The 13,635-nt window shown below is 49.2% G+C and overlaps 4 protein-coding genes across 4 annotated transcripts; 1 reads left to right on the top strand and 3 right to left on the bottom strand.

The window, feature by feature from the left end:
• Positions 1-1,381: 1,381 nt before the first annotated feature.
• On the bottom strand, positions 1,382-2,772 carry EI90DRAFT_3126997 (uncharacterized protein; the record flags this gene model as incomplete). Its single annotated transcript, XM_039063972.1, has 5 exons — positions 1,382-1,663; positions 1,715-1,879; positions 1,930-2,032; positions 2,083-2,654; positions 2,707-2,772. 5 exons carry the CDS (start codon positions 2,770-2,772, stop codon positions 1,382-1,384), a joined length of 1,188 nt encoding a protein of 395 aa, XP_038913478.1.
• Positions 2,773-4,869: 2,097 nt separating this feature from the next.
• On the bottom strand, positions 4,870-5,779 carry EI90DRAFT_3126996 (uncharacterized protein; the record flags this gene model as incomplete). The annotated part of the gene is made up of 3 exons (XM_039063971.1): positions 4,870-4,914; positions 4,983-5,261; positions 5,321-5,779. 3 exons carry the CDS (start codon positions 5,777-5,779, stop codon positions 4,870-4,872), a joined length of 783 nt encoding a protein of 260 aa, XP_038913477.1.
• A 2,704-nt stretch (positions 5,780-8,483) lies between these two features.
• On the top strand, positions 8,484-9,558 carry EI90DRAFT_3156154 (uncharacterized protein; the record flags this gene model as incomplete). Its single annotated transcript, XM_039066037.1, has 5 exons — positions 8,484-8,737; positions 8,818-8,918; positions 9,001-9,094; positions 9,164-9,269; positions 9,358-9,558. 5 exons carry the CDS (start codon positions 8,484-8,486, stop codon positions 9,403-9,405), a joined length of 603 nt encoding a protein of 200 aa, XP_038913476.1. The 3' UTR covers positions 9,406-9,558.
• A 443-nt stretch (positions 9,559-10,001) lies between these two features.
• Positions 10,002-11,351, bottom strand: EI90DRAFT_3290932 (uncharacterized protein; the record flags this gene model as incomplete). The annotated part of the gene is made up of 7 exons (XM_039067252.1): positions 11,127-11,351; positions 10,786-10,941; positions 10,643-10,708; positions 10,474-10,580; positions 10,320-10,413; positions 10,129-10,234; positions 10,002-10,028 (listed from the first exon to the last, which is right to left on the bottom strand). The coding sequence occupies exons 1-7, from the start codon at positions 11,258-11,260 to the stop codon at positions 10,002-10,004; spliced, it is 690 nt and encodes a 229-aa protein (XP_038913475.1). The 5' UTR covers positions 11,261-11,351.
• Between the last annotated feature and the right edge of the window lie 2,284 nt (positions 11,352-13,635).

The following is a 13,635-nucleotide window of genomic DNA, read 5'->3' as shown; positions in this document are numbered from 1 at the left end:
TTGTACCAATATGCACAGCCAAGCTATTCTTTGATCCAACCCCCCGCATATCGGCCATTCCCATCCCTCCCCCCCATTGGCCCTTTGTCACCTCACTCGTTACCACTGCCTAGTTTTTCTCCGATGTCAGTGGGCCCTCAGTGGCTGAGAGCAGAACCATCAAGTCCCAGTCCTCAAACATCCGGTCCCAATCCTCATCATCGCCGTCAGATGCTGGAGAGGCATCTTGCGATCCCATCCCTTCCACCAAACTTGTCTGGCCGAACTCATTCTGGGCCAGGATCTCAGGCTGCTGTGGATCATTGATGTAATCCTGGTTAGTAGCACACTCATAGTTGGCAGGCCATGATTTCCACCACCTCTCCCACACAGAACCCACCATCATTCCTTTAAATCCTAGCCATGTAATGTCGACAGGTATGTCTTTTTGTTCTAGCTGGCAGCCTGCCTGCTTACAGTGCACTCTATCATCCCGGTAGTGATTCATTAATGATAGAACATCTTTATCTTTCGTGGGGACTGTGTGATGTTTTCCCCAGCTTGCCCCAGCAATTATCTTCTGGACATGAAGATTTATTGCTTGTAATACCGGGATAGCTGTCAGAGTCGGGATTATTGTCAGAGACTGGGATATTGTCGGTGTCGGAGATTGTGGCAGAGGTCTGTTGGAGCGCGCACGCGCGGATATGCGGGCGGAAATATGCGGCGCGTCCGGAAGCGCTGTTCAAGGTTAGCAGAGTGGGATCGCGGCCTCAGCGACTCAGGTGGAGCGCTGTGCCCTGAGCTTGACGTTTGGGGGAGATCCCGTATTTACAAACTGACACTTACAGTGGACTTCAAACCAGACTTGTGGGCGGAGCGGACCTGTAGGAGGAGCGCAGACTCCGTGAGCACGGACTCAGAGGGGGGAAGCCCCCTTTGCAGAAGGAGGGACTCAGACCAGACAGGGGGGTACTCTAGTTGATTTCAGACTGGGGTCCCCGAAAGTATTTACAAGGTATATAAATAGGCAAGAGGGAATATAGAAAGGCCGGTCAGTCCGGCGCGGAGATAAGCGGGAATTGTCAAACTAAATAAGGACAAGAGCCCGGGAACTGGAAAGGAGGAACAGATCACTAAACAATAAGTGGCAAGGGTTATTGATGAATAACTGAATGAGATCAATAACCTAGTGCCAATAAAGAGGGGATCAAATGCCGATATTGGCAGGGAAGCAAACAATAAATGGCACTCAGCAAGGAATGAATGATAAGCTGCCAAGTGACAAATGGCCAGAGGAAAAGCGGAGGTCAGCGCGCGGCGCCGATACAAGTCCGCAAATAAGCGGGGTCGGTGCGGTGCCGACACAAGTCCGCGAACAGAAGTTGATCTGCCAGCACTGTCACACAAGGACAGCATGAAGGCCAACAGAGGTACAGAGGGGAGTGGGAGTGTTGACCTGACCAGAGGTGTCAAGGGCAACCAGAAGTGGCCAGAAGGTGCAGAGATGGGCAGAGGGTGCGGAGTGGGCAGAGGGTGCGGAGTGGACGGAAGCGGGGCATGGCTGTGACCACATAGTGGGAAGCGATGAGTGTGGTTCAGATGGAGACAAGGCAGGCGTGACTGAATGCCAGGAGCGCCAAGGGCTCAGGAACTGGAGGTAAGGTTGGAATACCGGCAGGGTCTAGGTTCTGATTATTGGCCAAGTCTCACGCAGTAAGGCAGGGGGCCAGACATGGGGTTGGGGGCTGGTTAGGATGGGTTTCAGGTCGGTGGATTCGCCTATCGGCATTGGTTCGCCGCTGACGGAGCCCCGGGATTTGTCGGTCGTGACAATAGCTGGGGAAATCTTCTCTATGTATGCCCATGTCGATGCTGGCCCAACGACTTTGAATGTGCTCTGTGGCCATGACTATGTAAGCACCATTTCCTTACACTCAAATGACGTACCTTTACTGCTTTAACATTGTGCTCTTGTAGCAAGTCTAAGCCATAGAACCCATCTGGAAGACCGGACAGGTTGACCAGCCAACAGTTCATCATAAGGAATTCCCTTTATCATCTATAAGTGTCATACTGATGATTCTTGTAATACTCACGCACCGCATCTCCTCTGTCCATTCCATATGGTAAGCCTGCATTAGATCCAAAAGCAAGTGTGTGTAGTTCTTGTTACCACCCCCGTGCATATGGCATAGGAGTGTTGGGACTGTATTCATCATCCGGCCAACGTCCCCGCTACAGATTGCATCGCACAGCTCATAATACATAAGGGCATCCCTCATGAAAAGAACAGCGCCCCAATGTACATGATCAATCCTGGGGTTGAATTCCAGGTGTGTCCCTTTCTCATTATCTTTTCTCTTCTTTCTTCTTTTGACATCTTCGGTAATCCCAATTCCCTCCAGAGCTTCGGAGGATGCAAACACTTCTTGCATGCGCTTCGCTGCCTGGACCAACTCTGCTGGTGAGAGTTCCTTCAGCTTTTCAAGACTGTCAACATCCATTAGCACTCTCCAACAATCTAGGATGTGTGCTTCAAGGGTATTGTCAGGGACGTGTCCGGGGTCGAGAGGGCCCGGGGGTAATGTCCGGCACTGAGGCCGTCGCGGGGTGTGGAGCGGGCGTGCGTACTGGTGGGCCTGATCCGGGACAGTGGTCCCTGGCCACTCAGACTGAAGTGGAGAATGTGTTATTATTATTAAAGGGGAAAACTATACTACTTACCTGAAGTGGAGAATGTGAGAAGAAGGTTACTTCTTCGGTTCCCACTTCAGGTACATTTATGTACATGCAGCTTGAGTCACATGATGGGTGCCACGTCATCCTCGGAGGCAGCCGCAGGCATCCAGGTGTCCCCATGGGGGATCCCGAGAGCGTCCGCTGCATGCGCGCGTGCTGGGCACAGCGGGAAGCTGTCTGGGGTGTGTGGGCCGGACGGGTCAATAGTACATTGATACAAAGGAAGGTGGTCCGTGTAGATAGAAAGAAATAAACAGGGAGAGGAAGATGAGAAGAATGAAATAAAGAAGGGGAAAGAAGAGGGAAAAGAAAGGGGAGGAGAGGGAGGAAGGAGGGGGAGGGGGATAGACAGCGGGGAGCGGGTGTGGTGTGGCCGGGTGGGTCCGGGTGGACCCGGGTCAGGCGGGTGTGCCCTGACAGGTATGCAGAATCCCCTCATGTAAGTTGTGGTACCATGGGCCACGGGTGTTGAGTTTATATAATGATTTCTGACCTAAGTGTTTGAAAGCATCGCTAAGCCCATGTCCAGCTGCAGTTCCAATGAACTGCTCATGTAGCGAAGTGGCAAATGTCAGCTGAACATGAAACCATCCGAAGGCGAGTACCATCCAATCATATGTTCTATTCCATTAATATTGCCTGAGTGCATACAGCACAGGCCTGACAGACAGTCAATCATCATGCCATCTCCCACAACTGGGATGACTGCTTCTGTTGCCAACCAATGTTGGTTCTGCGGGGTGTCCCAGCCCAAGTACTTAATGAAGCGCTCCAAGACTCGTGCATTCCCATCGTATGTGGCTTCATTTTCCTCCACTGTTGGCAGCATAAATGACTTTGTGATATGCTGTTTACCAACTGGGACCTGCTTGACTGGGGATGGAGGGGAAAGACATGGATTGTCAGCATGCTCGTAGCCCTCAAAAAATGGGGAGTTGAGGAGGAAGGAAAGGATATGGTGTGTATAAAATCGCTGCATTTTCTGCATTGGCTGCCGGTCCATCAGAATAGACAACAGGAACATCTCTCGCTGTCCTCGTACTCGGCCGGCATCAAATGCTGCCCAGTTGCACAGTCCTTGTGCAGTGGATGGGAGAGTGATGATTGTCATATCCGTGCATACCTGACCCCAACCCGACTTCCGGACCTCCACCCTCTTCACCTCTGGAGTCATAACCTACCGCTGCCGCTCCGATACTCACCTTCGGTCCTGGCAACACACCTCCTCCTTACCTCTCCGACCCTATCTCCGTCCGCTCCGATACTCATCTTGGACCGAACACCGCCCCTCTCGCCACCCTCCTACTACTCCGCTCCCCCTTCACAACACCTCCACCCTCCCATCATCCTCCTACGCTTCCCCTGTCCGCTCCGATACTCACCTTCGGACCTGACTACTCTCCTTTCCGCCACTCCTTCTCCCTTACCTTTCCCCTCTCTCCTCCCTCTGTTACTCCTCCGCCACCCTTCCGCCAAGTTATGACCTTCCACCGCTGTCCCGTACTTCGCACTCGGACACCGCTCGTACCTTGCTCCAAGCCTCCGTCATAGTCCCTACCTCGGGCTTTGACTCCACCTCGGTCTTAGTCCATTGCATTGGTGACCTCATACTACGTAAACACCATTGCCAATATCCCTCGGACTTTCAACCCCGCCTCCGTAACCTCCATAAGCTCCGCAACCCCCGAGCTTCGCAGATCGCCTTCGGCACTCTCGCCACTTGTAATGTATTTCTCGCGTTTTCCCCTCATCCCTATTTGGACTACTGCTTCTTCCTATTCTAGCCAGTTAGTCATCATCCCCACTTCCCCTCATCCTCCTGCCCCTCTGGGCCTCGCCCTCCCTACCTCCTTTCGGACGTATCACAGGTCCTGCCTTATGACCTTCGGTACCGCTCCGCTCCCTCTACCCTTTGTTCCCGTTCGGACGTCTTCGTTCCGATTCGGTTACCCTTTGGTTTCCTTGTGCTTTTGCCCCTTCCATTATATATATCGGCGCTTGTACATACTCGTTTTGGTTTAGTCCGAAATCGACCTGAAATGCCCCCTAGAGACTTCCTGCTCACCTACTGTGAAATTAAGGACCAAATGGACAAACAGCAATGGCACAGCGCTCTGCTTGAGTCGCTGAGGCCAAGGTCCCTCTACGCTAAGTCTCTGATTCCACTCCGGAGTCATCTGTTTCCGCCCGGTTCTAACAATGATTGTAAGTGCAGTCCCGCTTGAGAAACAGGATTGATTGCTGATCCTTTGAGAGTAGACATTTTCACATTGATTTATATTGTCATACAGCAAGAGTACACCACCATTGTTTGCTGTTGGACTTGCAAGCTGCTGAACAAGCTCTAGCTGTCGCTTGCCAATCATATCAATTGCTCTTGAGGACCATGAATAGCTCATGCTAATCCCAAGAGCATGAAAGGCATCAAAGAGCCAAACCGGGACACCATTTGCACGCATGTCCAGTGACAAAAGTTGCTGAAGCTGGCAATATTCATTTGAGGAACAGTATGCTGCAGCTGATACCATCATGAGGATGGTCTGGTGTAGAGTGAAATTATAAGTGATTTGCAAGCATTGGTGGAACTGCGCCTGCTCACCATGTTGGGGGATTTTGTCCTATTTTCCAGCACTTGCCTCTTCAGCCATGCTATGTTTTGCAGGATGCTCCAAACAGTATGTGCATTATCCTGAATGATCTTAATCATATCTATGGGATTAAACTTGATAATATGTTCTAGTTCAAACCCAGACTCGTTTGACTCTAGGTACTTTTTGATGCAGTCCATTTCCCTCCACGCTTGTTCATTTACATTGTTGATAGCCCACTCCAACATATCCTTCCGTGCGCGGCCATATCCATGGCCCCTATGTCTTTTTCTCCACCTGTCTAGAATATCTGGGAGATTATCATAGCATATCAGGCTAGCACGTTCAGCGCTTATCAACTGGTCCTCTGCCACATCTTTGGATTCAGTTCTAAAGCTGATGAAATCTACCAGGAGACCCAATGTGAGGCCCGCTTCCTGGATTCCTTTGAGAGCTTGTACGACTGCCATTGTCTGAATGCTTGTCAGGGCACACCCACCTGACCCGGGTCCACCCGGACCCACCCAGCCACACCACACCCTCTCCTTTCCCCTCCTCCCTCTCTCCCTCTTTCTTCTCTCTCTCTTTCTTCTCCTTTCTTTATTTCATTCTTCCCATCTTTCTCTTTCTGTTTATTCCTTCTATCTACATGGACCACTTTCCTCTGTATCAATGTACCATTGACCCGTCTGGCCCACACACCCCAGACGGCTTCCCACTGTGCCCAGCACGTGCACATGCAGCGGACGCTGTAACAGGTCTATCGCCTAGACTCAAGACAGAGAGAAGGGGGAGGGTGGTAGTGTGTGTGGGTGTGGTTCGTTGGGCCGGGTTTTGGTCCGTGGGTGCTACTGAGTCTGCAAAAACCTCAAACAAACACTCACCTACGTCTCTCTTGGACGTCAAGGCTGAGTATTATGATGTGAGGGGTCTTAGACATGAGCAACTAGCTCAGAGGGGGCGTTAGGGTCGTGGATGGCATCTTTGCCACTTGGATGCAACTTATGCTTGTCCCTTCACGGGTCTATTCAATACTCACTTGTTATGTACAAGCTGTTATCTAGTTTATATATGTTGGAAATGGAATGAATGGACTGGGGAAATGTAAACGGGCCGTTAGGCAACCGTAAATGATGAATATCCAATTGGGAACAAAGAAACAATAAAAGAAATATGAATGAATGGGGAAAATGTGACAATGGGTCCGAAATGGGAATTGTGAAAATTAACTCCGCAACAGTTCGCCACAGCGCCCGCCTATCCTCCCGTCAGCAATCTCCTCGTCTCCAGCTTTCCAACGAGCCCTTATTCATCCCAATTGGTGCAGTGGTTCTTGAGATGTGGAGAGGGGGTGAAATTGGCGGCGTGGTTGGGCGTGGGAATTTTGCTTGGGGTTGTCAGGAATGATGGGGAAAATAAGGAAAAATAAGGAATGAGTGTATGGAGTGTTGGATAGTGATAGAATGAGCATCAGGAGTGTCAGCGGGTATGTAGTGGGTGTTTGTGGCCAAATTCCGCAGAATCCGACTTTTTGCGGTACACGGAGTTGTCCCCACAACAACGCTCTCAGGATCCCCCACGGGGACACCCAGATGGCCGCAGCTGTCTCCAAGGATGACATGGCACTCGTCATATGACTCAAGCCGCATGTACATAAATGTACCTGAAGTGGGAACCAAAGAAGTAACCTTCTTCTCACATTCTCCACTTCAGGTAAGTAGTATAGTTTCCCCTTTTAATAATAATAACACATTCTCCACTTCAGTCTGAGTGGCCAGGGACTGCCATCCCTTCCCAGACCTGCCAGTATGCATGCCCAGTTCACACCCCCCGAGGGCCTCTCTGCTGGGCGATACATCCAGACCCCCTCTACCCTGGACGCATCCCTGACAATGCTCTCATTATCGGACAGATAATCACGGTGAGCCTCCAAGCCTGGATACTGCTTGGCAAAAGTGGGGAGTTGGGCAGGAATGGGGGAAGAATTGCTGGGGGTCGGGGAACCATCTGAAGCAATGCTGGGCGCTGGCGATTCACTACGGCTGTTCATGGTGGGGAGACAGAGAACTTTTAAGGGATCCAATCACTAATATTGCTGGATGTTTTGGGTACCACCCTATGCCTATATCTATAATATTGTACATTCTGGGTCCTGTCTATAGTATCAGTACATTTTAACAAGTTAGGTGACATGAAAAAACAGAGAAACAGTGGGTTCCAGCTCAGGTTTCGAGTCAGGGAATGTCATGTGCAACTGGAAAGTGGAATCGAGGTACGAAATCCACCAGACTCTCTGGTGGGCGACTCGAGAATGGTTTTTTCATCCGCTTTGGCACACACAAACACCAACACAACACAACACATCAATTCAATGCCCCTATGGTCACGCGCAGCCCACCAGAGAGTCTGGCACCGAGACTAATGCATATTAGCTGAGACTGAGGTTAGTTACATTCCTTTATTACTATTTCCTTTACTATTGTAACTTACAATATGTACATTACCTTCAGCTTCCCGCTTATAGGTAATACAATTCAGTTCTTCACGCATATTAGCTGAGACTCAGCTTCCCGCTTATAGTCCAGCTCCGAGATCATAAGTCGCTCATCAACACTCTCTCCATCATTCACCCATCACTTCTCATCATGCCCCCTTTACTGCCCACTTGTGCATACCTTGCACACTGTTGCCATTTTGAACAATAACAACTCGGCCGGCACTGATGCCAAGGTTAATATAATAAATTATGTTGCCAGCGGGGAGACATAAGTGAATGTAAATAAGAAAATGAACAAAGAAAATATGCGAAACTTGTGAAGATGTTGTCGACAACGGCAGCGGCGATGACGACGGATCGGAAGACGACGCCGGCAATACATTTGACGTATTGTAATTGAAAGAATTGGTCACGGGTACCCCAGAGCTTCTCGGGCCCTTCGGGCCCCTCCGTAAAAGCTTTTGCATGTAAGTACTGGTACACCGGTACTGCGATCAGGTGATGAGTAATAGGTGGTACAACCTCTCGTCAGCTCCGGACAAGAGTCTGCGAGCGATCAATTCATCATCTAACGTACTTCAACCTCAATCGAATGTTGGTCTTCACTGCTCAAACAAACACTCTTCCCCACTTCTAAGCTGAGAGAGAGAGAGTGCGCACGCGAGAGAGAAGAGATGATGATCTTCACTGCGCTTTTACAACTTCTTCTTGCCTACATCGGTGTCATCGCTGCCGCCCCTGCATCACCATTCGAAGCTAACCAAGGTCTTGCCAGCCTGGGGAACAGCTTAATAGCTAATCATAACAATGGTGGCGCGGGTCCAACCCTCGATGCTGAACTTTGGGGTCATATCCACTTCATCTACCAACTGATCCGGCCCCATCCTATCAACGTTACTGAGGGGGTCAGAGTCAACATTAGGTTTCTCGGGTATGTTTCCTTTTCTTTTCTTTTTCAAGGACACCTTAAACCGATTTCGTGGCTGACTCATTTCTTGGCTGCGCGATTAGTGGGACGTGGAGAGATACGAACGGACGGTTGATTGCCATAGTTCTTCCTGGTATTGGAGGAGATGAAGGATATACTGATAAGGCAGGAGTATTCCACGTAGGTTAGTCGATGCTTTTTCCTTTCCTCCAAGTCCCTCCGTCGAACGTTGAATTTTTTTTTTTTGCATTTGCCATACATATAAGATATTCGACAAACCGTTCGATTCGTGAGTGATGGAAGGTTCGGTTACGTACAGTTAACAGGCTACAAGATTGGTAACTACGCCAGTACCGTCGTGTCAGTCGTTTCTACATTCTGGGAGGGGGGGGGGAAGTTCGTCGTAACTAAAATTCTGTTTGTTTACAGATCCATCGAGACGGACTCGGCCGCTAACCTCAAATTCAACAACCGGATCATATACTCCCTCGGTACATTCTCCAAGACTGGCGTGTCAGCTCCTATTTGGGCACTGGTGAGTTCCATTCATCAATCGGTCCCCTCCCGTGCGCAACTCCTTTTTACTCATGAACATCCCCTTTTTTTCCCTGCTCTGTAATTAGGGACCATCTGCACCTCCCAAGATTAACGATGAAGTGGTTGAGAAGTGAACGACTGTTGGTTCTTAATACTTTTTTCCCTCACGACGATTCGAGCAACGTTTTTCTTTTTTTTTGCTTCCCCCTTGTTGCATGTTCCAAATTACTGTAAGGGTTTCATGATTGACTGTACTGCCGGCCGCTATATATTGCATGTATGCATGCAGGTCGACGACACGGATGAATCGCCCATCATGCAATGGCAATGGCCGTAGTTAGATCATGTAAATCACTATCAACGAATTGCAGTTGCACTAATTAACCTGCCCAGCTAAGTGAGTGACCTTGTAGGTATATATGGCCCCGGTCGATATTACAGTATAACCCACCAAAACCAATGTGCCAAGCTAGGCCTGTCGTATCTGCACTCGGGACGTTCCTTCCAAGGGACGACTAATTTTTTTTACGATTGCACTCAAATCAATGGATAAAAGAGTCCCATATGCGTTGACGTTGACTAATGGATATTTTTTTACACGAGCACAGAAGTGCAATTTGGAACAAGTACGACGGGCAAACAAACAAAAGAAAGAAAGAAAGAAACACTGCCCAAGATTGTCACGGGCCGGACACGAGCCCTGCGTCATAAACGGACGTTCACTCTTTCTTCACTTAGGCGGGAGTGCAGGCGGTCCCTATTATGAAGGGGGGAAAAAGGATTTAGTAACCGAACAACAAAAAAAAAAAAAAAAAAAAAAAAGCAGGTAACAGGGGGAAGACCCGATTTCGACTCACCACCGCCCAGATAGGAGCTGACACGCCGGTACTGGAGAAGTTACCAAGGGAATACAAAATTTGGTTGTTCCATTTGAGGTTATCGGCCGAGTCTGTCTCAACGGATCTGCCATTCGGGTCAAAAAAAGAAAAGAAAAGCCAGGTCAGCTGCGGGAATGTTGTGAAAAGAAATGATGTGAGTGAAGACTGACAAGATGGCAGGACCAAGATTTCCAAGTCTGAAACCTTTCAATTGGACGTAACCGTATCTTCCATCGCTCACGAACTGTATGGTTTGTCGAACATCTATTATAAATGGAAATGTCAATTCACAGTCCATCGGTGGTGGAAGCAAAATGAACTAACCTAGATGGAATACTGGAGGCTTTACGGTATCGAAGTACCCTTGTTCTCCACCGATACCAGGAAGAATTTTGGCAAATACTTTGCCATGCGGATCCGTCCAATTCCCTCTGTGTATAGAAACTCAGCAACTCTAAACAAGATTCACTTATATCCTTAAAAAGAGACCTACCCGAGAAACCTGACGTTGACTCTTCGCCCCTCAGTAACGTTGATAAAATGGATTTCACCCGGTGGACTGAACTGGTAATTGAAGTTTAGGTATCCCCAAAGTTGATATGGGGGGCGCCATTAGACAGCAGCTCGGGGTTGTACCCAACGAGACCATTGTCAACCTCGAATGGCGAAGGGGCGGTAGAGATGAGACCGATGTATGCAAGAGCTTGTAAAATGGTAGAGAAGATCATCGCGCTCTCTCTCTCTTTCTCGATCGCGGAGCGTAGGGGGGGAAGTGAAAGGAAAGAGAATGAACTATATATAAGAAAACATCCGGAGGGGGAACGATGAATTTGGAATTTGGTCTCGGAGACCCTCCTCCGGAGCTGACGGCTCGGAGGAGAAGAGTCAACCCTTCAACCAAAAGAAAAATGCAAATCCAAAAGCAGGCACAACTGATTCGCGTGATCAAAGTCCCACGACCTCCTTTTTTTATGCACATGTTGATGCCAATGGTGACAACAACCTCCATCTCTCTTGATAGCACTTCGGGGTTGTTGTTTCTCTCACCCTTCCCTTGTGTAGAGTGCGATGGAGGGGGTGGGTCAAGGCTGACTGTACCGTTCGCTTGCATGTCCAGTCAACTTGCGCGCGCGGCTGCCACAGAGCGGGCACAGAGTGCAACGATGATAACTTCAGCGCCTGTTTTTGGAACAAGAACCAACTCGAAGTGGAGAACGCAATTTAATAATTGAGACATATTTATTCTTTACATAACTCAATGCAGATCGGAACCGCTAAAAAAGTTGAAGGGTCTTACTGAAGCTATACTAGTTAGAGGCTACGTCAACTGAAGCCACCTGTTGATCTGAAGAATCAGCTTCTCCAAGGAAAAACCCTTGTGTTGACCAATCGGACTCCCCACCGGGCTTACATAATTGGCTGTTTATTACCGGAAAGAGTTTATGCCAATTCCCTACATAAGTCCGTAGGAATGAATTTATGAGTAATAATTGGGCGAACCCCGCGACCTCCGAATCTGACAGTGAGCGCTGTGTCGCATAGCCGCTTGTGTACAATACTCAGCTCCCAAGCGAATGTTCCTGTTCGGCTGCTGACCTCCGATTGCATGTACGACGCGAAGCTGATCTCAGGATGTCATCGGACCTCTATCACAGCAAATGCCTCATCATTCCACTCTAACAAGCGTTCCTGTTTGGTTCATAGCCCTCTGCATCCCTCAGGCTGCACTCACAGCACAAAGCTTCATCGGTGAGCATCGTCTTTCTCGGAAATGGCAGGGTATCTTTTGCCTGCCTGTCTCTGTACTTTTCTGCGTAATAGGACGTTTCCCGTTCACCACAGAGGATGATAACTCGAGACCGTGGCCAGGATCGATTGCGCTCCATGACCAATTTGGTTCGGCCCCAAACATGGTAAGGGAGTCGCCTTTCTTCCTCCGACGTACTGTACACGACACATGCAAATTAATGCAGCACTCGTGATGCACAACGTCTTCCATGGCCGTCTGGTTCAATATTGAGCACGATCGAATGAAACACTTCCTTCGTCCCTTTCGAACTGAGCTGAAGCCATGGACCTGTCACTGAGCTCGCGATTCTCATGCGATGACTCGTTCGATATGGCTTAGAACCGATCCTCGATATAATCTTACCTATAAATGTCAGCGGCTCTCGTGAAGCCGGACATCCCCTAAGTATCCGATACTATCGCACTTCCCCACCTCCTCATGGATGTTGGCTCTATAATTATTTCTGGTCTCATGAGGATTTGACTAGGTTCCAGACTAGACGACGCTGAAAGAACAATGGAGGGGGGGGGGGGGGATTTTCTTTCCTTGAAGGATTCGGAGGATTTCTAGCCCATTCTCGCATCTACCCCAACTTCACTCTCAGCGCTCGAACCTTCCAAACACGACTTTCGATCATTCTCTCGCCGTAAAATGGTGTCCTCAGCCCGGCTCTACTCCAGTCTGCCAGGGAAAGGCTGGCTCGTATTAGCTTTAACACATTTACCCACCTCTTCGTTCTGCTTCCGTGAAAGCCCGGGTCCGGCGAAGGCTCGAAAGAGAGAGCCGGACTTTGTGCATGGCACAAATTCCAGCGTGAAATTCGCCAACTTCCAGTCGTGGGGGGGGGGGGTTATTCCCACGAAACGTCGTCTAAGCTCTAATTGTTGCCACGCACCCAGCCCGCTTCTACAACACCTCACTCTCAACATTGGAGAGGTTGGGCTTTAAGATCTTGGGGTCTTTCCGGCCTCGTTGCGTTGTTCGGATTCTCCAGTGTTTGGCTGATTATGGTCTTCCTTTTTTTCCATTGCCTACTGTTTCTCTCTGTTCACTACCACCACGACGTACTCCCCCTGCCCCCTGCGCCAATGTCAAGATGCCGATGCCTTCTCTAATCACCATGTTTACTGCCTGACAAGGGGGCATTGAGAAAAAAAAAATTCTCGCCGTCCCTCCGATATTTTGTACTGCAAACGGAGCTTCTGTAATCGATTCTTTCTACCCTCTTCGAGATGAACACTCAAACCGGCTCCGAATTCGTTCTGAAATTAATTCCTAATGGAAAGCTCCAACGATTTAGATCGTTTTGGTACGCATCGAGTAAATCGAGAAACACCGTTCCATGCTGAGGAAAGGGAGGATCGAAAGAGATGCCTGATGGGAAGAATCCGATGGACCATGGATCGAACGATGGGAAGGTCTGATGACATGGCAATTCCCCTTCCCTTGTAGGTGGAAACTCTTGCTGGGCTGGTCCCTTGCTGTTGAATGCGTGCTTGGAGTGAAGAGACTCGGTATGGGACCTATTCATTGAGCAGCAGCCTTATATATCTACCCTAGTTGGAATGTGGACTAGATCGAACTTATTTTTATGGTGATAGCTTACTGTGCATTATATTCTATTATCAGGTCGCTTGACGATTCCATCCACTGCATGTACGTGGATCGAGGGTCGTATATACTGGGTGTCCCAGAAA

This window comes from Cantharellus anzutake (genome assembly GCF_015039405.1).
Source record: "Cantharellus anzutake strain C23 chromosome Unknown EI90scaffold_41, whole genome shotgun sequence".
NCBI lineage: Eukaryota > Fungi > Basidiomycota > Agaricomycetes > Cantharellales > Hydnaceae > Cantharellus > Cantharellus anzutake.
This window is presented reverse-complemented; position numbering and strand designations above follow the sequence as displayed.